The sequence below is a fragment of the Cygnus olor genome, chromosome 19 (assembly GCF_009769625.2).
Source record: "Cygnus olor isolate bCygOlo1 chromosome 19, bCygOlo1.pri.v2, whole genome shotgun sequence".
In the NCBI taxonomy this organism is placed as follows: Eukaryota; Metazoa; Chordata; class Aves; order Anseriformes; family Anatidae; genus Cygnus; species Cygnus olor.
In genome coordinates this window covers 268,878-291,098 of record NC_049187.1, presented here as the reverse complement: position 1 = coordinate 291,098, position 22,221 = coordinate 268,878, and the positions used below count along the sequence as shown (strand labels likewise).

Genomic DNA, 22,221 nt, shown 5'->3' with positions numbered 1-22,221 from the left:
CTGCCCACTCAGCCTGGCCTCTCCTACTCCCCAGACATGATGGAGCGTGCCCTCATCAACACTTTTGTTGGCCATGATGTGGTGGAGCCTGGCAACTATGTGCAGATGTTCCCATACCCATGTTACACCCGGGACGAGTGAGTAAAACCCATGTGGGCATGACCTTCTCTCTGCCCGTTAGGCAGTCCAAATCAGCCAGGACACTTCAGCTGGGGAACAGGGACAAGTCTGGGGGCTGGTGACATTGGGAGTGATGAGCAACCAGTTATGCCCTGTGGCTTGGACCACCGAGCTAAGCAAGCAGCAAGCAGGGGGAAGGATTTTTTTTTTCCTCAGTTCATAGTTCAAGTGAGGAACTCGTGGCTGCAGGGTGTGGTGGCAGGACAAGGGGGAATGGGCTAAAGCTGCGCCAGGGGAGGTTTAGGTTGGATATTAGGAAAAACTTCTTTACTGAAAGGCTTGTTAGGCATTGGAATGGGCTGCCCAGGGAAGTGGTTGAGTCACCATCCCTGGAGGTCTTTAAAAGACATTTAGATGTAGAGCTTAGTGATCTGGTTTAGTGGAGGACTGGTTAGTGTTAGGTCAGAGGTTGGACTGGATGATCTTGGAGGTCTCTTCCAACCTAGATGATTCTGTGATTCTGTGTCTCAGAGACTGGATTACTTGGGGGGAACAAGAGAAGTGTGGTAAATGGGTGGCACATGCATCTGTTAGTGGTTATTGAACACAAAGGTCTGGGTGAAGCACCTTGAGAAGTCCGATACCCACCAGCCCTCCAGGGCAGGAAGATGCAAGGGGTCCTGTCCACAGCAGGGCAGGCAGTGCACCGGGCCAAGTCTGTGCAGCTGCTGCAGGCCTGCCTGCTGGGACCTAATAAACTGACACCAGGCTTTCCTATGGACTCGTTGGAGGAGCTCTGAAAAATGCCTCCCCTCCCCATGTCTCAGGTTTCTCAGGTATCAAGTAGAGATGGGAGCAGTAGCTCTTGCAGGTCACTGAGGAGCTGCTGAGGGCTGCAGTAGTCCCCAGGTGGTGGGAGAGCACCTCCGCTGCCCTGTGGCCTGTCCCCAGGGCCATCCCAAGTTCCTGTGGTGGTGCCGCCATTCAGCTCTCCCCTCTCTTCCTGTACCCCACCAGCTTTCTCTTCGTCATCGAGCACATGATGCCCCTGTGCATGGTGATCTCCTGGGTCTACTCAGTAGCCATGATGATCCAGCATATTGTGACAGAGAAGGAGCATCGCCTGAAAGAGGTGGGGATGGTGGGGGAGATCCGTGGGGAGGAGCTGGTGTCTCCTTTGCCCAGCTGCCTGGCTGCACAGGGCATGCCAGGTGCTGGGACTCGTCCGTCCTGCCAAGTCGCCCCTCTGGCACCCTGTAGGAGTTCCTAGACAGCAGCAGCCCAGGACCCGGCTTGGCCCAGAGCTGCCTGCAAAGGGGAGTGCTCTGCAGAAATCGAGAGCGTGCTCAAGCTGCCGGGCACAGTGCCAGGCTGAGCTGGCCGGTGTCTCAGAGAACTGCTGCCAGCAGCCAGGGCAGCCTGTGGAGAGAGCACTGACCCCAACTCAGCCTGTTGCCCTGCTGCTCCAAGCCCTGCCACATACTGGGACACTCAGCCTGGCATTGCCAGGGTAGGGCAGCCCATTGCCAAACCCCTGGCTCCATCTACATCCTGGTGCCCCAGGCACAGTTCTCAATCCTGGGGTTCTGCCATGGCTCGTCCCTGGGCTGAACTGTTTTTCCTGAGCATCCCTGTCATGAGCTCTGGTTAGAACTAGAGGCAGCTGAGCCTGCAGTCACCCTGGCATGGGGTGCTGTGGTCTGGCCGCTCCCCTCGGTGCTGTCCTTTGTTCTCCCAGCCCCAGCAAGTGACAGGCTCGGAGATGCACAGGGTAGGGAACAGCCTTGCTGAGCAGTGCCAGTCTTGCAGGTCATGAAGATGATGGGCTTGAACAATGCAGTGCATTGGGTGGCTTGGTTCATCACCGGCTTCGTCCAGCTCTCCATCTCAGTCACAGCGCTCACTGCAATCCTGAAGTATGGCAAGGTCCTGATGCACAGTGACGTCCTCATCATCTGGCTCTTTCTCGCCATCTATGCTGTGGCCACCATCATGTTCTGGTGAGCTGCCTGGCTCCCTCCATGGGGTCAGGGGGTACCAGCAGTGCCAGGTCCCTGGCAGGGTGTCCTTGTGCCATGGGGTGAGGGTGCTGGGAGCTGTATGGTAAGGGCTGGTGGAGCAGTACAGGTTCCCCCCAGCCAATTTGAAGGGTAGTTTATCACCTCACCACCAATGAAACCAGACAGTGTGGGGAAAGCCCTGGTGGGGCAGGATCTGGGGCTGGGCACTGGAGGGTCCCTCCATCCTTGGCAGGGGGAGCTCAGCATTCACATCCCTGGGGGGAAGGTGATGCTGGATGTTGGGAGAGGGGGATGCCCAGGTGGGGCAGAGCTTCTCTGGTTGTGGGGTCACCTCTGTCTTGCAGTGGGGCTGGCGAGGTGACACTGTCCTCCCTACAGTTTCCTGGTGTCAGTGCTCTACTCCAAGGCCAAGCTGGCTTCTGCCTGCGGAGGCATCATCTATTTCCTCAGCTATGTGCCCTACATGTATGTGGCCATCCGGGAGGAGGTGGCGCATGACAAGATCACGGCCTTTGAGAAGTGCATTGCGGTGAGTTGGCTGCGGCTACCAGGTGGTGCCTGGCCCAGGATTTGTCCTAGGTACCCTATGTCCCCTACACAGGTGACAGCTACCACTAAGTCGTGGGCTCCCCACATCCCGTACACAAGTCACCAAGCCCTAGGCAAACCAATGCGCATGTGAACTGGCTCGCCATGGGGATTTGGAAGCATCTCCAGATGGTTTGGTGCCTCCCAGGGTGGGAAGTGTGTCCACGGGCCTGGGGGGAGCAGAGCCAGATGGGAATTTGCCCCAACCTGTTCCTCCAGAGCTGGTCTGTGGTTCCGTCTGACATCCCTTTTCCCCCTCCTCCCTGCAGTCTCTCATGTCCACCACGGCTTTCGGGCTGGGCTCCAAGTACTTTGCGCTGTATGAGGTGGCTGGTGTGGGCATCCAGTGGCACACCTTCAGCCAGTCACCTGTGGAAGGAGATGACTTCAACCTCCTGCTGTCCATGATGATGCTGATCATAGATGCCGTGGTGTACGGGGTGCTCACGTGGTACATTGAGGCTGTGCACCCGGGTACGTGCAGGCAGGGTGGGCAGGGGCAGCATTAGAGCACTTCTGATCCTGTAGGAGCCTCCCCACTGGGGATGCTGCTGCTTCCTGGCTGTGCTCAGCCTTGATACAATTGGATTCAGCACAGCATGCCTCCAGGGTCTCCTCCTGGGGACACCTGCCCACATGCCTATACCCACTGGTGACTTCCCTGTCCCTGGCAATTTCCTAGGAGGTCTTCAGTCATGTGTCTCAGTTTACTGACTAACATGGCATCCATAGTTGGAGCATTACTCCCTCTTACTGCCTGTTTGAGGAGTCTTAACTGCTCTGTTAGGTTTTCTAGGAAAACTGAAGCATGAGCCAGGCCCAGTTTTGCTTTGTTTCCCTGCACAGCCCAGCAGCATTTCCCCAAGCATTGGCAGCCCCATCCTGCAGTGGTGTTCCTGGGCTGGGGAAACCTCCCTGCCCATGCGTGTGCCTGTGCTTGTGCTCAGCTCTGCCCCAGCCCTCAGATGGCTTCTGTGCAGATGAGGTGCAGGGATGGCCCTGACTGCAGCAGGGTTGTGCTTGCAGGCATGTTTGGCCTGCCGCGGCCCTGGTACTTCCCCTTCCAGAAGTCCTACTGGCTGGGAAATGGACGAGTGGAGACCTGGGAGTGGACCTGGCCCTGGTCCCGTACCACCCGCCTCAGCATCATGGAAGAGGATCAGGCTTGCGCCATGGAGAACAGGAGGCTGGGTGAGCTGGTGGGTGCAGAGGGTTGGTGGTAGGGCTTCAGGGTTTGGCCCTGGCTCTGTGGCCATGGATTCCATGCATCCCCTGCACCCTTGTCCTGAAGGACAAATTGTATGTCAGGGCAGGATCCTTCCCAGGGACTACTACCCATCGCTAAGGGCAGGGAAGGTTTGAGATGCAGAGGGGAAGGGCCAGGAGCCAGCACGGTCACTCCAGGATGGAGTGGGGGAGATTCACCCCTGGGAACCCCACTCACTCAGTGCTCAGCCCTGACTCCTCACTGCTCCATTCTCATGACAGAGGAGACACGGGGAATCGAGGAGGAGCCAACCCACCTCCCCTTGGTCGTCTGCATTGACAAGCTCACCAAGGTCTACAAGACAGACAAGAAGCTGGCACTGAACAAGCTGAGCCTCAACCTCTATGAGAACCAGGTGGTGTCCTTCCTGGGGCACAATGGTGCAGGCAAAACCACCACCATGTGAGTTCCTGCTGGGGTGGACGTGGGCTGTGTCCTGGACAGCTGTGGTAGGTTGGGAAGGTGCTGCATGGCCGGACTTCCAGGGCTCCATGGCTGCTGGTGCTGTCCCCAGAGGGAGGTGGTGTGGATGTAGGGGTGACACAGAGGGGGACCAACAGCCAGTACACAGCCCTACACTGATACTGCTCTGGGGCCCAGCAGATACTCTGGGAGGTGGTGGTTGGGACTGGGGCCAGGGGACTGCATGTGACGTTCCTTACCATGTCCTTTTCACCATCCATCCAGGTCCATCCTGACTGGCTTGTTCCCTCCGACCTCGGGCTCCGCTACCATCTATGGCCATGATATCCGGACAGAGATGGATGAGATCCGGAAAAACCTGGGCATGTGTCCCCAGCACAATGTGCTCTTCGACAGGCTGACAGTGGAGGAGCACCTCTGGTTCTACTCACAGCTCAAGAGCATGGCAGAGGAGGAGATCCGCAAGGAGATGGACAAGTAGGCACCCCCAACTTCTTTTGCCCCCATCTGTGCTTTTTGTGGAAGCAGGTCCCCTTCCCACTGGCCATGCCTTGGTAGGTGATCTGGGAACAGGGATCACCCCAACATCAGCTCCACCAACTCTTCTTGGAAACTTGGGATATTGGGCTGGCATAAGATCCTTTCGTAGCTTGGCTGTAGCTGGGCTGTCCTGACTGCCAAGAGACTCGGGTACCATGTGGGGAAGAGGAGTGAGATGCTCCCCACAGATGCTGGCTGCAGGTACAGGCCAGCCCCAGCAGTCCTGGTGCTTCTCTTCCTGTCCCCAGGATGATTGAGGACCTGGAGCTCTCCAACAAACGCCATTCCCTGGTGCAGACCCTCTCAGGAGGCATGAAGAGGAAGCTGTCAGTGGCCATTGCCTTTGTAGGTGGGTCACGGGCTGTGATCCTGGACGAGCCCACCGCTGGAGTCGACCCATATGCACGCAGGGCCATCTGGGATCTCATCCTCAAGTACAAGCCAGGTGAGCCAGGACAGCACTCACCTGGGTTGCCAGAGTGGGAGAACAGCTTGCTGTGGGGCAGAAGACAGAGCCTGGGCTTAGGAGCACAGAGAAAACCCCTCACTGCCTGCTGAGAGGGACCAGATGGGCCTCTCCTGTCTCCCTGCCCAAGCTGTGTCATGGTCTCTCCCCGTGTCTGTCTCCTTGTGGCAGTTGGACCCCTCCACATGTGACCCACGGGTCCCTGTGAGACCCTCAGGGGCATGGCCAGCTCTGTGCTCTCCTTCCCCATGCCCCCAAGCAGTGTGCCTTACCTAAGCAGGGCAAGCATGGGCTGCAGCAGCCTTGATGTAGCCCCAGACCCTCTCCTTATGCTTTGTGCCACCGGGCAGGGAGGACCATCCTGCTGTCCACTCATCATATGGATGAGGCTGACCTGCTGGGCGACCGCATTGCCATCATCTCCCATGGCAAGCTCAAGTGCTGTGGTTCCCCACTCTTCCTCAAGAGCACCTATGGCGATGGCTACAAGCTGACGGTGGTGAAGAGGCAGTCAGACACCAGAAACAGCACAGGTCTGTGGGCCCAGCAGGACCCTGGGTTTAGAGGATGAGTAGGTGGGACCAGCCCTTTTTGTGCACAGGAAAGGAGCAAGAGGTCAAAACTCAAATGCTCCTGCCTCAAGTCCCCATAGGCCACATATAGGGCACAGGGGGACAGGGTAGTGATGCAAGAGGTGGCATTGCTCGGGTCTTTGGTTCCCCAGTTAGATCCTGCGTGGAGGTGTTGCCTCCAGGTGCTGATCCTAGTGTCCAGCCCAGGGGCTGCCTGCTGATGTCTGGTGTGGGCAGTGGTGCTCTGTGGGGCTGAGGACAGAGCACCTACCCAGGCCAGGAAGCACAGCCAGAGCAGCCAGAAGCTGCCAGCACCCTGTGATAGATGCAGAAGGAACCCCTGAGGTGCTGGGGGTACTGTGGATGGCAGGGGTGGCTGGTAGAAGGCCAGAAGAGATGACCAGTGCTGCCCCTCTGCTGCAGAGCCAGGCCAGCCCCACAGTCCTCTAGGCCACTCCTCCGTCAGCCCCTGCTCTGAGCCCCGCGTCTCCCAGTTCATCAAGAAATACGTGGCCTCCTGCCTCCTCATCTCGGACACCAACACTGAGCTCTCCTACATCCTGCCCAGCGAGGCTGTCAAGAAGGGCTGCTTTGAGAGGCTCTTCCAGGTACCTGAGCCACCCACAACCCTGCTGCCTGCCTTGCTGGCAGTGCAAGGATGGGGATCACCATGAAGGGGCAGGACAAGCACAGATGGGCATGGCACCTCATGAGGCTTAAGGGGGGACAAATGTGCATGTGGGCCCATGTGAAGTTGGTCCCAGAGGGGCAGGACACAGCACTGGGGCCATTCCAGCCCTGCCAAAGAGCTGCCAACAGCAGATGGTTTGGGGCTGTTGTACTGCCTGGTACCAGCACTCACCGGACCAGTGGCTGAGGGTTTGCCCTGTGCTGTGGCAGCGCTGGAGCCTCCTGCCCTCCTCAGGCAGCGCTTTGCCTTCCACAGCACTTGGAGCAGAGTCTGGAGGAACTTGACCTCACCAGTTTTGGGCTGATGGACACCACTCTTGAGGAGGTCTTCCTGAAGGTGTCTGAGGAGGACCAGTCCCTGGAGAACAGTGATGTGGGTATGGACTGCAGGAGGCACATGGCAGTGCTGTCGGCACTGAGGAACAGGGAGTGAGGTGAAGGCACCGTGTGCCTTTACGTGGGCTTTGTGTCTCCTTTCTGCTTTTGCATGGGAGCAGGAGTCTCCTCTGCAAAGAGGAGGGGAGGCCTCTGGCAGAGCCTGCCCCAGCTTAAGGGCAACCAGCAGCTGCTCTGATCTGGGTTTGCAAAGTACATCTGTGCTCCGCTGTGCAAGGCACAGCAAAGGCTGGCACAGACAGCAGCAATGCCCCTTCTCCTTCCAGACATGAAGGAGTCCAAGAAGGATGCCCTCCAGCCACCTGCCCCTGAGCTGGGCCCAAAGCCAGAGGCCAATGGGGAGCCCCTGGCTGAGGCGGACGTGCCTGAGAAGCCCGAGGTAGAGCTCAGCAACCTGGTGACGTGCTCCAAGCTGGCGCAGTCGCAGGCGTCCTTGCGCTCGGCCTCCTCAGTGGGCTCCGTGCGGGGCGACGAAGGTGGGGCTTATTCTGAGTTCTTTGGGGATTACTCTCCATTGTTTGACAATCATCAGGACCCTGACAACATCAGTCTGCAAGGTTTGTAATGCCGCGTGGCGGTGTGTTGCTTGTGCACCATGATAGAGGTGCTCTGGGACGGGGAGGATGGCTGCTCCAAGGCAGAGCTGGCCCTCACCAGGGGGCCATGCTCTGGTGTACTGGGGGTCATGCCGGCTGAGCTGAGCCCCCAGTGGGGGTGGGCCTGTGTTCCAACAGATGATGTGTCCAGGGAGCCTGTAAAAGAGAGAGAAAGGGAGGCACAGGCCCTGCAGCCTGGGAAGAGGATTGGGGTGGGATGGCTGGAAACCGGTGCTTCTAGCCAAGGTTGGCACTCCCTGAACTGGTGTCATGTGCATGAGGGCTTCTGTGCTGAGGCACAGAGCTGGTGGGCTCACCGACAGGTGGAGGCACAGCCAGTGTTAGCCCTTCCCTTTGTCTCTCTTGAATCCTGCAAGCGCTGACCTGCAGACTCACTCCCACTAACACACTCCTCACACTAGCAGCTGCGTAGACTGGCAGCACTGTGTGGCATGGGGTGCACTGATAGGGTGGCTGAGCTGCTGGGTTTTCTCCTCTTGGCTGGCCAGCCCAGCCCTCCAGCATGGAGTCGTCTTCCAGAGAGCGGCTCACCCTCCAGACGCTGGCGTGGTTTCGGGACTGTCCCTGCCTGGATGCTCAAATTGCACAAGCACAGAGCATGCAGGCAGGAGCCCAAAGGCTACTGTTTAATTCACAAATCCTTTTCTGGGTTATCCCACCAGTTCTTGTCATGATTAATTTATTGCTGTGACACTTCCTCCCCTGCCAGGTCTGTGTATTGCTCTGAGTATTGCTGAATTTGGGTCAGTGGGAGGCAGAGCAGCAGCGGTGTTGCAATGTAACCAGACTTTCCAGGTCCTAGCCCCAAACTCACTGCCGTGCTGGGTCCCCACACCCACAACCTGTCCCCCCTCTTCCTGACTGTGCTAAGCCCTTGCCATCCAGGAGCCTCTGGGCTGGCTACAACTGATGGGAAGATGGGGGGGTCTGCAAAAAAGCACCACTTTTTTTTTTTTAACTATTGTAACAATTTCCCATTTTGGGCCAAGAGAAACCTGCCAGCCAGCCGCCTTGCTTCGTGCCATGGTAACACCACAGCTCAGTGGCCCTTCAGAGTGGCTGTGCATAGCTCAGCATCTGGGTGGCCACGGGCTAAGGCAGGTGTGGGGTCACTGGGGCCCTGCAGGAGCAGCCGTGCAGGTGGCTCACATCCTCCTCCCTGCCACCTCCTCCCTGCAGACCAAGAGGCCGATGTGGAGGCAGAGGACCATGACCTGGCCGGGCAGGGGACCTTCAAGCTGGAGGGCTCATGGCTGAAGCTGCGCCAGTTCCACGGGCTGATCGTAAAACGCTTCCACTGTGCCAAGCGCAACACCAAGGCCCTCTTCTCTCAGATCCTCCTGCCTGCCTTCTTTGTCTGCGTGGCCATGACTGTGGCACTCTCCGTGCCTGAAATAGGTACCTGCAAGCCCTTGTCCCAGTGGGGTGAGGAGGACAAGGGCGTCTTGCCCTGTCCCCTCTCCAGGGCCCAGACTCGTGCCCTTGCACCAGGTCAGGTATCCTCTCTCTGCACTGGCAGCAGCTTGGAGTGAGGGCACATTGCCCACCCTGATGCCCTCACACCAGCCAGGTCTTGCTGACCCAGATGCTGGGGACTCCTCTTAGCCCCTTCTGCGTGCCCCCATGGGGCTGGTGGTGATGCTGGGGGTGGGACTCAAGTGAGACAAGGACAAGGCTTGTGGGTGCTCAGCCTGCCTGTGAGCATGGGGCCGCATGGGCAGGGGTGCTGAGGCCACAAACAGGTTCCTGTCCTTGTCTCCACAGGTGACCTGCCACCCCTCATCCTCTCGCCATCGCAGTACCACAATTACACCCAGCCCAAGGGCAATTTCATTCCTTATGCCAACGAGGAGCGGCGTGAGTACCGGTGAGAGCTGCCGCTTGCTTAAGAGCACCATCCTGCACCCCAATCTCACTCCCGTACCCAGAACCACAATGGGGTGATGGGACTGGGGAGGGCAGTTCACAGTCGGTCTGGCACTGGGGCTGGCTTGGGCTTGGAGCAGAGCCTGGCCAGTGCAATGCCCCATGCAGAAAGTGGCCTCCGTTCTCCCCTGGGGTGTCTCTGGGAGAGGTGCCAGTCCTGACGCTGGCTGTGATCATCAGCTTGGCTCATGCCAGGCCTGGGCTGAGTGGGTACCCAAGACTGTACGGCCGTGGTGCCAGTGCCCATTCAGCCACTACACATACTCAGGCTGCAGGGACTTGCCCAGAAGATGGCCAAGGTGGGATGTCCCATGTCTCATGCCTCTTGTTCCTTTTACCCACTGCTCTCCCTGCAGCATCAGGCTGTCTCCTGACGCCAGCCCCCAGCAGCTAGTGAACACCTTCCACCTGCCCTCTGGTGTCGGGGCCACCTGCGTGCTCAAGACAGCCTTCAACAACACACTGGACCAGCCCGTGCAGACCCTGAACCTCAATAGCAATGAGTCCAAGATGCTGGCGGCCAAGTACTTTGATGCTATGTGCATCGACTCCTTCACTCAGGGCCTGCCGCTCTCCAACTTCGTGCCACCGCCTCCATCCCCAGCTCCTTCCGACTACCCCATCTCAGTGGATGAGGACTTGCTGCGTGCTTGGAACGCCACAACCTTCTCTTCTGCTATCAAAGGTGTCACTGCACCTAGTGCATCAGTCTGTCTGGGCTGGGGTTTCATCTCCAGGCAGGGCAATACGTCTTCCTTGCAGGAGCAGCTATAGTGGCACCTCAGAGTGCCCATCGGTTGCGGTTTGGCTTGGTGATAGCAGAGCATTGCTTGGCTGCACTTCCGAATCAGGGCTGGTGCTGGCCTTGCAGCACTGCTCCCCATTCAGGCTCAGCAGTCCTTGCGGAGCTCACTGGGCTGATGATGCCACTGGGAGTCTTGGTATTTGGGTTGGGTACTTGGTCCCCAGCCAGCAGAATGACTGCATTGCTTTCTCCAGACACACTTCATGCCCTGTCTCTGAACCATTTCTGTTCCCTGTCTGCTCCCACGTTTTTTCCTGGGTCCATCTTTTGGCCCCTTTATATCACTGGGACACAAAGGGCCACTTAAAGACTGGGCTCTGGTCAGCAGGAGCTAACACAAGGGCAGCAGGGTGGCTCCTCCTTGCCTGGCCAGAACCTCTTGGTTGAGTATGAGGGAGGTTGCTCCATGTGCTCCTCTCATCCCCTGTTGTCTCCATGTTGCCCCACACAGCCACCACAGCCAGGGCTGGCTGGGGCCTGACTCTGCCTCCTCTACCCCACAGAGACCGTCACCTCGGCCCCTGCCCTGCCCCAGATCATCCATGAGCCTATCAAGTGCACATGCTCCATGCAGGGGACTGGTTTCTCCTGCCCCAGTGGTGTGGGAGGCCACCCCCCACAGATGAAGGTGGTGACGGGGGACATCCTGGCAGACATCACGGGGCGCAACGTCTCCGAGTACCTGCTCTACACCTCGGACCGCTTCCGTCTGCACAGGCAAGAGGGAGGCTGGGAGGGCTCTGCCCTCTGCCATAGTGCAGGACTTCGGGCTGGGGCCTCTGGGAGACCCAGGGGGTGCTGACAGGAGCCAGGAGTGTGGCCCTGTTCCTGAGCACAGGGGACAGCAGTCACAGCTTCTTGGGGGTGCTTTGTCCCACAGGTACGGGGCACTCACCTTTGGCAATGTCCAGAAATCCATTCCAGCCTCCTTTGGGGCCAGGGCCCCTGCCATGGTGCGCAAGATCGCCGTCCGGAGAACAGCCCAGGTAGGATCAAGCTGAGCCCTGAGGTAGCCAGGAGATGGGTGGGCAGCAGCAGCCCTGGCACGGGCGAGGAAGAGAAGGGGGATGGCGGTGCTGCCTGCACAGCTGGGCCCCTCATCCACTGCTCTCCAGCAGTGCTCTCCAGCAAGGGATTTGGTGGGGCTCTTAACCACATGGAGCTCTTTGCAGAGCTCCCACCATAATGGGTCAGACCCAATGTGGTCAGCCTGCTCTCCTCACAGCCATGAGCAGGGGGGCACCCTGTTGCCACGCCACCCCACGCCACCCCACGCCACGCCACGCCACGCCACGCCACCCCATCCCACCCCACGCCACCCCATCCCATCCCACCCCACGCCACCCCATCCCATCCCATCCCATCCCATCCTGTCCCATCCCACATCTGGTGTGCGCCCAGCTCTCCTGCTACCTCCCACCACTCTTCTCTGCTCCTCCAGGTCTTCTACAACAACAAGGGCTACCACAGCATGCCCACCTACCTCAATGCTCTCAACAATGCCATCCTAAGAGCGAACCTGCCCAAGAGCAAAGGCAACCCTGCTGCCTACGGTGAGGGCCTGGAGGAGTTTTAAGGACAAAAGCACATCACGAACGGCTTTAGGGCATGGTCCAACAAGGCTCTAAAGTGCATGTTCTCTCTTGGACCAACAAGGCTCTAAAGTGCCATGTTCTCTCTTGGACCAAGCAGGCTAATGCGCAATTGGGGCAGGGGGTTCACACACCTTTATGTGTGGCTTGAGATCTAAGCTAGACAGTGTCTGGCTGGGGCAGCACCTCTTGAGGTGCTGCTGCTGGCACCTGGGCTTGCAGGCTTGTCTGAAGGATGCTGTCTGCCAGCTGATGAGAGGGAGGTCTTGGCCCCAAAGCACTGTGTTGCTTCTGGGCTACAGGGAGGGAAACTCCTCCCGCTGAGAACCAGGACCAGGCAGGCTGGGGCTGGGGTATCTTTTTCTATCCTGAGCCAGGATAGAAACGGTCCTATGTTTCTTTTTGCTGCAGGCATCACGGTCACCAACCATCCCATGAACAAGACGAGCGCCAGCCTGTCCTTGGATTACCTGTATGTCCAGGGAGCTGGTTTGAGGGAGGGTGGCCATCATGTAGCAGGGGAGGGAGCTTCCCACTCTGGTTTGCATGGGAAGGGAGTGGGAGGCTGTGACATGGGGGGTCCTTGTGCCATGCCCTGTGCTGTGTACAGTGATTGTCCCACACCAGGCTGGGGAGCTGAGGGTGATGATGTCTCTGCTCTCCTCTTCCTTGCAGTCTGCAAGGCACAGACGTGGTGATTGCCATCTTCATCATCGTGGCCATGTCCTTTGTGCCTGCCAGCTTTGTGGTGTTCTTGGTGGCTGAAAAGGCCACCAAGGCCAAACACCTGCAGTTTGTGAGCGGCTGTGACCCTGTCATCTACTGGTTGGCCAACTACGTGTGGGATATGGTGAGCAGGGCACGTGGCCTCACCAGCTGAGCCCCCAGGGCTGAGTGGGCAGGCAGTTACAGAAGTTTCTGTCTTCTGCAGTTGAACTACCTGGTACCGGCCACGTGCTGTATCATTATCCTTTTCGTGTTTGACCTCCCGGCATACACCTCTCCCACCAACTTCCCAGCCGTCCTCTCACTCTTTCTGCTGTATGGGTATGTTGGTCAGATGGGGTGAGCAAGGGAGGGGGTGAAGTCAGGATGCACCAGTGGGTCCTTCTGATGCCCCATCTGCACTGTGGCTAAGCAGGCAGGATCTAGCCCAGATTTTTCTGTCCCCCTGTCTTTCTGTTCTGCGGCTCCTGTAGCTAGTGGGCTGTGAACCCTGGAGTGGGAGACCCCAGGAAGGATGGGGCTGGGAGATGGGCAATCCCAGGGCTCTCCAGTGGGTGCCACGGTCCTACCATGCTCATGTGCACTCCTGTTGCTTGCCTCCCCAGCTGGTCCATCACCCCCATCATGTACCCTGCCTCCTTCTGGTTTGAGGTGCCCAGCTCTGCCTACGTCTTCCTCATCGTCATCAACCTCTTCATTGGCATCACTGCCACTGTTGCCACGTTCCTGCTGCAGCTCTTTGAGCATGACAAGGTACAGGGTTCACATCTCTGGCTGGGGCCACCAGGAAGGGAGAAGACGCCTCCCTCAGCTTCATGAGAGGGGAGATGCCTCTGGCACAGTGCGAGGAGCCACCACACTGTGACAAAGCCTGTGGCTCCCTGTGGCAGGTGGTGGTGCCTGCTTGCTGCCAGGGTGGTGACAGCGATTGGGTCATGAGACAGCTCAGGCTGAGAGAGACCTCAGGAGGTCTCTTCTCCAAACTCCTGCTCACAGCAGGGTCAGCTATGAGGTCTGGCCAGGCTGCATATTGGTGGCGATCCTGGTCCTACTGTGTGCTCACAGTCCTCACAGGTGTTTCTGATAGTCATGTTCTCTCTGTCCATCTCCACAGGATTTGAAGGTGGTGAACAGCTACCTGAAGAGCTGCTTCCTTGTATTTCCTAACTACAACCTGGGCCACGGCTTGATGGAGATGGCTTACAATGAGTACATCAATGAGTACTACGCCAAGATTGGTATGGCCTCTTCCTCTCTCCCTCCCTTACTCCAGGGCAGGTTGGGCCAGGGGTGGACCACTGTGCCAGCACATCCCCTCCAACCACCCTGTGGGGCTCAACCAGGGCCCAGATCAATCTGGAGCAAAAATCCAGGGGATGTGAACTAGAGGGACCCAGGAAGAGGCACAGTTGAGGGTCAGGCATGTTGTGGTACCTGTGATGCTGAGCACGGTTCCTTGGGTCTTCTCAAATATCAGCCCCACAGAAAGTGGACGTAGTGAGCCCTGGCAGAGTTGTGCATTTCTGCTGCCATCACACACTGCCCATGGTGGGGCCACAGTGTGGATGCGCAGTGATACGAGGGATGGGAACTGCAAGGGCTGTTTTGTTCTAGATGTGGTCTCTTGCTTGCAGGGCTGCATTGCCCATCCAAAATGACCCTTTTGCCAATTGCAGCTTCAGCTTGGACTCAAAATATTCTTGCTTCTCTCTACTTCTCAGCAGCTTCTGTATCTAACTTGGGTGCTGCTGGCATCATGGGGGGTGTTTAGGAGCAGAATCTGACACATCCATCCAGTATGCATTCTCAGTTGGGTTGATCCTACCCACTGAGGCTGAAAAGTTGCAAGATGATTTCAACAACAAATACACTGTGAATGGAAAGCCTTGTTGTAACCAGCCCTGGTGCCAGCAACACCAACCAGCCCAGGCAGCTATGGCAGCAGGCACAGAAGGCAGGGGAGGGGACACTGGAGCTAGACAGTGTCATCTTGTAACAGGCCAGCTTAAGTTGTACAGCAAAGGTGGTGGTGAGATAAAGGCTGCTGCTGCCTGGCTGTTTTGCTGCTGAGCCTCTGACCAGGAACATAGCCTGCGTTATCTCCAGTTTGAGTGTTTTTTCCTTGTGTGGGCGGGGTTAAAATCAGCCTTCTGGACTGGGAAAACCATTATTGTTTTCTCCAGGGTGCCGTGGTAGGGAGGGAGCACGCAGGGTGGGAGTGTCTGTGTGTCCAGTAGTGCTGCCATGTGGTTGCAGCCAGGGCTGGCCTCCATGGGCAGGGCTGCCACACGCTGTCAAGGGGGCTATGAGGTCATTTCAAGGCCACAGAGTGGAAAATTGTGGGAACCTGGTTGCTGCAGTAGTTCCCACTGCAAATATTTGCTGCTGTTTCCAGAGGTCATTTTTAGATTTTGTACAGCCTGTGAGGCAAGGCTCCCTCCTTGGTGGTTGGATTGGCGTCCCCATCCCCTGGAGAGGCACTGTTGCACTGGGGCCATGGGTTCAGCCGTGCAGGAGGCCACATGGGCTGGATGTCCTCCTGGGACGGTGTCCCCACAGCTGCTCTGTTCTCTTCATCCCACTCAGGGCAGTTTGATAAAATGAAATCACCTTTTGAATGGGACATTGTGACGCGTGGGCTTGTTGCCATGACAATCGAAGGCTTCGTCGGCTTCTTCATCACCATCATGTGCCAATACAACTTCTTCCGGAAGCCCCAGTGAGTGTGGCTGGGAGCGTGGGGCCAAGCAGGCAATGCCCAGCTGCGAGCTGCCTCTGGGTGTTTCTAGCAGAGCACAGCGAAGCAGGGCAGAGCCTTCCCAGATCTTCTAAATGGGGCAAAGTTTTGCTTTGGGACCCCTTAGCTCAGGGCTGCCTCTCCAGCAGGCACAGAGCTGGGGAGGTCCTCCGACCCTGGCCTCTGCCTCCTGTGGGGGCACAGGATGGCAGCTTGCTTGGCCTCTGCTCACACCCATCTCCACCCTGCCCCTTGCACCCTCCTGCAGGCGGCTCCCTGTCTCCACCAAGCCCATCGAAGACGACATTGATGTAGCCAATGAGCGGCACCGTGTCCTGCGTGGGGATGCTGACAATGACATGCTGAAGATTGAAAATCTCACCAAGGTACAGCAACCCCAGGCTGCCCTGGGCTTGCAGGCATGGGAGATGCTCTGGGGCATCCAAGGGATGTTGGCTGGGTCAGGGTGCCGGGGCAGCGTGCTGAGCACCCCTGTCCTGCTCTGCCAGGTGTACAAGTCCCGCAAGATTGGGCGCATCCTGGCCGTGGATCGGCTGTGCGTGGGCGTGCGGCCTGGGGAGTGCTTCGGGCTGCTGGGTGTCAATGGTGCAGGAAAGACGACCACCTTCAAGATGCTGACAGGGGATGAGAGCACCACAGGAGGAGAGGCCTTCGTTAATGGGCACAGGTACGGGGGCACAGCCTGACTGGATGGGATGGGGCCTGCTTTGGGATCTCCCAGGAAAAAGAAGCCTGAGTGGGACTCTGCAGCCCTATGTCCTGCTGGGCTGACCCTTGTCTGTGGTGTGGCAAGTGACCCTGGCTCTTGGCCAGGGCTGCCGGTTGCGGTTTACTTGGTATAAGATGCTGCAATATAAAGGCATGTGAAAGGAGGGTGAGCAACGGTTGTTCTCAAAAGGGAAAACTGTGGGCAGACAGTAATTTCTTCTCCCTGTGGCCCCTCTGTCCTTTCCGCAGCATCCTGAAGGAGCTCCTGCAGGTCCAGCAGAGCTTGGGCTACTGCCCACAGTTCGATGCGCTCTTCGACGAGCTGACAGCCCAGGAGCACCTGGAGCTCTACACCCGCCTGCGCGGCATCCCGTGGAAGGACGAGGAGCGGGTAGGGCTTTGGTGGGGCGTGTGAGGGCTGGTGCTGTGCCGTGGGCTGCTCTGGAAACAGAATTTCACCAACCACCAGTGGGGACCTGAGCGGGTATTGCTGCCCTCATGACTCTGCCTGTCGCTGCCCAAGGGCAGTGCTGCTCCAGCAGTGTGCCCGTCACTGGGCCAGGGTTGGGCACAGGTGCTTACAGGCCCCACCGACACACAGGGCTGTGCGAGGGGCTGTCATGGGGCTCCCCTGCCCGGCACATCGCTTGGCAGCTGGTCCATGCTGTGGGGCCTGGCTGCTTGCCCGTTGCATGCTACCAGCTCTGCATGTCCCATGACCAGGGGCATTTGGAGCCCTGGCAGGGTGACCACAGCCCTCTGCACCTTGCAGGTAGTCAAGTGGGCACTGAAGAAGCTCGAGCTGACCAAATACGCCGACAAGCCTGCCAGCACCTACAGTGGAGGCAACAAGAGGAAACTGTCCACAGCCATCGCATTGATTGGCTACCCAGCCTTCATCTTCCTGGTGCGCCCCGGGCCACCCCAACACCCTGTGATGTGGGGTCCTTGACCCACCCCTATCACTGACCTGTGCTCCCACTCAGTCCCATATCCCTGGGGCTGGACCCAAGCTAGTGTGCAGCCATCCCGGGTGAAACAGGGCCCTGGGTGGAAGCTGTCTGCCACTGGCTCCACCACAAGAGTTCCAAGGGGCAGGGAAGCAGAGCTGTGCCCATACGATGGGAAGGCAGGGAGTGGCGGGGTCCCCCCAGGAACTGCCTTGTCTGAGCGTGCCATCTGTCCCACAGGATGAGCCAACGACGGGGATGGATCCCAAGGCACGGCGCTTCCTCTGGAACCTTATCCTGGATGTCATCAAAACAGGCCGCTCCGTGGTGCTCACGTCCCACAGGTCTGAGGGGTTTTGGGCTACACCCATGACACCTCCAGGCACCTCATACGCTGTGTGGGCAGGTGGTGGGTGGAAGTGGGGCTCTTTGGACTCCAGGGGACGGTGTATGGCAAAGGACACAGGGAGGGAGCCCGGGACACCCTCTTGCTGTCTCCCATCACTGGTGGTGGTGCCATGGCACAAGGGGTGAAGGCCTGAGGAACTTGGCTCCACTTATGCCCAGCCCGCAGCCCCTTGCAGGTAGACATTGCGCCCTCTGCCCATGCTGTGTGGCCTCTAGCCACCCAGCTCAAGCCTGTCCTGTCTCCCCAGCATGGAGGAATGTGAGGCGCTCTGTACCCGCCTGGCCATCATGGTGAATGGGCGGCTCAAATGTCTCGGCAGCATCCAGCACCTGAAAAACAGGTAAGGACCTAGCGAGGGGTCCAGCATCCTGTGTGTGCCACATGCCAGGAGGTGCTGGTTCCTGCATGGCAGGGTGTATGGCTGGTGTCTTCATGGCATCTGCATCAAGATTTCAACCCTTTGTGCGGTTGCTGCTTTAGAGGGTGGGCATGGGGATCAGGGCAGCCTGGGCTGGCGCCTGACTGTCCTGGGGGGTGCAGTGGCAGCCTGGTGAGCATCATCCCCAGCAGGCAGGTTTCCATGGGATCAGTCCTTCCCCACAGAGGTGCAGGTGGGGAGGTAGGGTCTCACGGGGTCCCTCATGCCTGTGCAGGTTTGGAGATGGCTACATGATCACAGTGCGCACAAAGTCCAGCCTCAACGTCAAGGAGGTGGTGAGGTTCTTCAACCGCAACTTTCCTGAGGCCATCCTCAAGGTGAGATCCCAGTGGTGGCAGTGCAATCCCTGCCAGCCCATGTGTCATGGTGGAAAGCAGCCTTCGTCCCCCAAGGGGCTGTGTCTTCCATGGGATCCCCCTGTGGGGTGACGGAATGGGGTTTGGGGTGTGACCTCAGTGTCCTTTGCAGGAGCGGCACCACACTAAGGCCCAGTACCAGCTCAAGTCAGACCAGATCTCACTGGCACAGGTCTTCAGCAAGATGGAGCAGGTGGTGGATGTGCTGGGCATTGAAGACTACTCTGTCAGCCAGACCACGCTAGACAATGTGAGGCCTGGGATGGAGTGAGCAGCTGGGTGCTCATGCCCAGGGAGGGTGATTGTGCCCAGGGAGGGTGACCATGCCCAAGTGCCTGCAAAAGCCTCTTTCAGGACAAGAGCAGCAAGTGCTAGGCCAGGAACATGGGTGCATGCAGAGGCAGGGATGTGCTCATGACTCATCTCCGGTGGCAGAAACGTCAGGCTAGGGGCAGCCTGGGGCAGGTTCTGTGCCATGTCTCTTGCAGCCTCTCACCCTTTTCCTGCCAGGTGTTTGTGAATTTTGCCAAGAAGCAAAGCGACAACCTGGAGCAGCAGGAGACAAGTCCTAGCTGTGCAATGCAGTCACCCTTGGAGCGCGTGCTGAACCTGCTGCGCCCACGGGCCACCCCCACAGAGCTGCAGGCCCTGGTGGTGGAGGAGCAGGAGGACCTGGAAACTGATGACGAAGGCCTCATCAGCTTCGAGGAGGAGAGGGTGAGAGATGGTCCCAGGATCTCAGTGACTGGGGTCCCAGCTATGTCTCTATCATGGAGCACTGGGGCCAAGCCCTGGCATTGCACTAGGTGCTGCAGCCTCATCCTGGGGAAGCGGGACCCTTTGGGGCAGGGGCCAGGCAGGAGGCTGCTGTGTGGGAAGGAAGGCTGTGGGGGCTCCCCAATGTCCACAACAGGTCCTGGCCCCCACAGTGCCCCAGAGCTCGGTGTGCTGGGCAGAGCTGGCAGTCCCTTGCCTGGCCCCGGCCCCTGAGCCCTGCTGTCCTTGTGTCCGCAGGCTCAGCTCTCATTCAACACGGACACGCTGTGCTGAGACACTGACGGGGGGGAACCACATCCCCTGGCTGTGAAGCCACCAAATACTTTTTGCCTCTCCTCTCCCTTCGTCCCTGTTGAGCGGACGCAGTCGGCGTGGGGATGCGGGGGACTGCCCCCACATGCCCAGGTGGTCAAGCCCTGCTGCTGGAAAGGACACAGTGGGTGCAGTACCAGCCTGGATGGACTCTGAACCAATGGCCACCAGCCAGCCTTTGTCCCCTGCAGCTCTGGAGCAACTCCCCACATGGCACCAGCAGGGGCTGCTGTCCTCGCCAGCTTGCCCGGCTGGTGCGTGCCACGGACAGACTGTGAACAGAAGGACACTACGTTGCAACAGTGCCGCCAGCCCTGCGTGTCCCATGCTGGCAGGGAAGAGGCCTATGAGAGTGGTGCCTTTGGACACCCACTTTTGCACCCACCCCAAGGGAATCCTGGCCAGGGGGTTACCCCTGCCCCATCGCTACCCCAGGCCTGGCCCTGGCATGGCCAGAGGAAGGACTGCTGCTTTTTCCTTGTTTCCATTACCTGCCGGGCTTGGCGCTTGCTCATGGCATCACAGGGGGCTCATTGGCCCAGCACTGCAGAGGCAGGAGCTCCAGTGCTTCACCCTTGTTTGATTTCTGTGCCAGCACTGCTGACAGAACATCACTTGTGACCTCAAGCCTGCTGGAGAGAGGGACTCAGCCCTGCTGGTGCTTCTGCCAGCTGAGGGGTTTGGCCCTGCCCAGCACTGGGCTTGCTACCTTGCCCAGGGCTGCCTCTGCCAGGTGCCAGTGCTTGCCCTGGCTCTGCCAAGCCTTTCCTTGCTCGCTCTGGGTGCTCAGTGCCATCCCTGGGGCAGGGCACTGGCGCCCACGCAGGGAGGCACGTGGTGGGGCAGAGAGGTATTTCACAGGGTATTTCACATGCTGGCACCAGCTGTTTTTCCCCTCTGCCCCCAACCATGTCCCAGAGCCCCTCACCCTGCCCTCCTGCCTGCCATCACACTCTGCTTCCCTCAGCGAGCATTAGGCACAGGGCATCGCTGCAACCGTGCCACCTTTCTGCTGTCACCCATCCTTTTCTCCCTTGCCCTAGCACTCATTGCTCAGAGTCTGGCCCAGCGTGGGAGCTACTTGTACTGGATTCTTATTGTTGGTTCACTGATGGCACTGGGAGAGGGGACTGCTGCACCCCAGGGTGGCTTCTGAGTCTGGGGGGGGGGGGGGGGGGGGGAGGTGGCCTCAAGGTGTGAGGACAAGGCAGCCTGACTCTGCACTGGTTCAGCCTGGCAGAGGTGCCTGGGATGTTGGGGAGGGAAGGATGGAGGCCAGCATCTGTGGCCCTGCGTGTCACCTGGGGCAGGCGGAAGGCACCCCCGCAGGTGGCAGTGCCCCTCCTTTCTGCAGAGGGTCCTGCCACCGTTGTCACCCATGGGGGCAGTGCCCAGCCTGCTGTGACACTCCCAGCCCACTGCTTTTCAGCATCCCACAGCTGTGCCAAAGCAGGGGTGACCTCCAGGCTCACGATGCTAACCCTGACCACCCACCCTATGCCCTGGGATGTCTGCAGCACCCTGGTGTGTCCATCCAGAGCTGCCATACTGCACGGTGCGACCATCCATGGCTGCCTCCATCCTGGAGGCCTTGCTGGCCTTTCCGGTCTCCCTGGCACGGGTGTGGGCTCAGCCCCGGGCCCTGTAGACCCAGGTGCCACCTTGCCCTCTGTGCCCATGCCTCTCCCAGGGCTCACCACTCCTGTATGCCACCTGCTATAGATTGTGATACAATATACAGTATTTTCAATAGGGGAAAAATTGGGGGGAGATAAGCTCTATTTTCAGATTTTTCAGACCATATATTTTTTATGGCATACTGGAAACTGGCTGGTCCCTGGATGGTGCAGATGGTGCAGGCGGCGCACCACACTGTGCTGGGTGGGTGCTGGGGTACAAGCAAAGTCCAAGTTAGCTCTCTGTCTCTGCCGCCATGGAGAGACAGTGTCACCTGCAGGCTTTCAGGTGTCACCTTGGAGGTGGCACAGCTCAGCCCCCTCTGGGCACCCAAGAGGGGCATGGTGCCCTACACTGCTGCAGTGGCCAGCTCTGGCCAGGCAGGGCGTCATCCTCACCCCACACCTGTCCTGCTGCTGTGCCTCTTGGGGCTCCTCAGACAAGGAGAACCCCCAGTGCTCCCATCGGCAGATCTGTGCCCACCTGGTGCCATGCCACCGTACTACTGTCCTTGGATGGTCAACAGAGAAGCTTTTGTGCCCCTAGCACAATGTGTCCAGGGCACACTTAGCAGCCTGGGTGGCCGTAGCGGCTTCCTGGTGGTGCAGGGCTGCCCTTGACCCTGGGGCACCCTGAGGGTGGTTGCACAGACGGGTGCCCCATGGCAGCGGGGCTGGAGCGGTGCAGCGTTGCCCAAGGTGGGGGTGACTGCTGCCTTAACATTATTTGCTTTATTGAGTTTGGCCCTGCTTCCCACCTTGCCTCCCTCCACACGTCCTCAGATGCCAGCACCTGTGCCATGCACAGCCCCAAGTGTGGGGCACCCTGATGGGTGGAGATGCTCTGGAGGAGCCTGTACATTGCTAGCAAAAGAAAAAGATGAAATGTGAAAATAATGATTGTTTTAAATAAAAAATAATGACTGAAGCCAGCAAGGTTTTGTGCTGCCTGGAAGGAGGTGGGCAGGAGCTCAGGGCTGCCAGGGCTGTGGCACCTGGGGAGGGATCTGGCTGGGGAATGGCAGAAGAGGGGCTTCATAGTGCCCCAGGTGGGGTGCAAGAGCCTGGTGTGGGTAAAGGGAGCTGG

At 58.7% G+C, this 22,221-nt stretch overlaps 1 protein-coding gene across 5 annotated transcripts in view; it reads left to right on the top strand.

The window, feature by feature from the left end:
• ABCA2 (ATP binding cassette subfamily A member 2) overlaps nt 1–22,062 on the top strand; it is a 43,187-nt gene extending 21,125 nt beyond the window's left edge. For 4 of the 5 annotated variants that reach the window (XM_040530985.1, XM_040530987.1, XM_040530984.1 and 1 more), the window contains 35 exons: nt 35–137; nt 1,138–1,252; nt 1,930–2,120; nt 2,520–2,670; nt 2,999–3,203; nt 3,756–3,920; nt 4,218–4,398; nt 4,684–4,896; nt 5,208–5,404; nt 5,776–5,958; nt 6,421–6,605; nt 6,944–7,064; nt 7,350–7,640; nt 8,880–9,098; nt 9,465–9,567; nt 9,983–10,311; nt 10,935–11,148; nt 11,312–11,417; nt 11,873–11,984; nt 12,435–12,495; nt 12,699–12,873; nt 12,955–13,070; nt 13,355–13,502; nt 13,864–13,987; nt 15,336–15,468; nt 15,755–15,872; nt 15,996–16,174; nt 16,465–16,606; nt 16,988–17,122; nt 17,406–17,509; nt 17,822–17,914; nt 18,228–18,330; nt 18,482–18,619; nt 18,880–19,086; nt 19,384–22,062. In XM_040530985.1, the coding sequence (XP_040386919.1) occupies nt 35–137; nt 1,138–1,252; nt 1,930–2,120; nt 2,520–2,670; nt 2,999–3,203; nt 3,756–3,920; nt 4,218–4,398; nt 4,684–4,896; nt 5,208–5,404; nt 5,776–5,958; nt 6,421–6,605; nt 6,944–7,064; nt 7,350–7,640; nt 8,880–9,098; nt 9,465–9,567; nt 9,983–10,311; nt 10,935–11,148; nt 11,312–11,417; nt 11,873–11,984; nt 12,435–12,495; nt 12,699–12,873; nt 12,955–13,070; nt 13,355–13,502; nt 13,864–13,987; nt 15,336–15,468; nt 15,755–15,872; nt 15,996–16,174; nt 16,465–16,606; nt 16,988–17,122; nt 17,406–17,509; nt 17,822–17,914; nt 18,228–18,330; nt 18,482–18,619; nt 18,880–19,086; nt 19,384–19,419 (5,396 nt within the window). In that variant the 3' untranslated portion in view covers nt 19,420–22,062. The remainder of the gene's footprint in view (nt 1–34; nt 138–1,137; nt 1,253–1,929; nt 2,121–2,519; nt 2,671–2,998; nt 3,204–3,755; nt 3,921–4,217; nt 4,399–4,683; nt 4,897–5,207; nt 5,405–5,775; nt 5,959–6,420; nt 6,606–6,943; nt 7,065–7,349; nt 7,641–8,879; nt 9,099–9,464; nt 9,568–9,982; nt 10,312–10,934; nt 11,149–11,311; nt 11,418–11,872; nt 11,985–12,434; nt 12,496–12,698; nt 12,874–12,954; nt 13,071–13,354; nt 13,503–13,863; nt 13,988–15,335; nt 15,469–15,754; nt 15,873–15,995; nt 16,175–16,464; nt 16,607–16,987; nt 17,123–17,405; nt 17,510–17,821; nt 17,915–18,227; nt 18,331–18,481; nt 18,620–18,879; nt 19,087–19,383) is intronic. The other variant, XM_040530988.1, reaches the window with a different exon arrangement.
• The last annotated feature ends 159 nt before the right edge of the window (nt 22,063–22,221 follow it).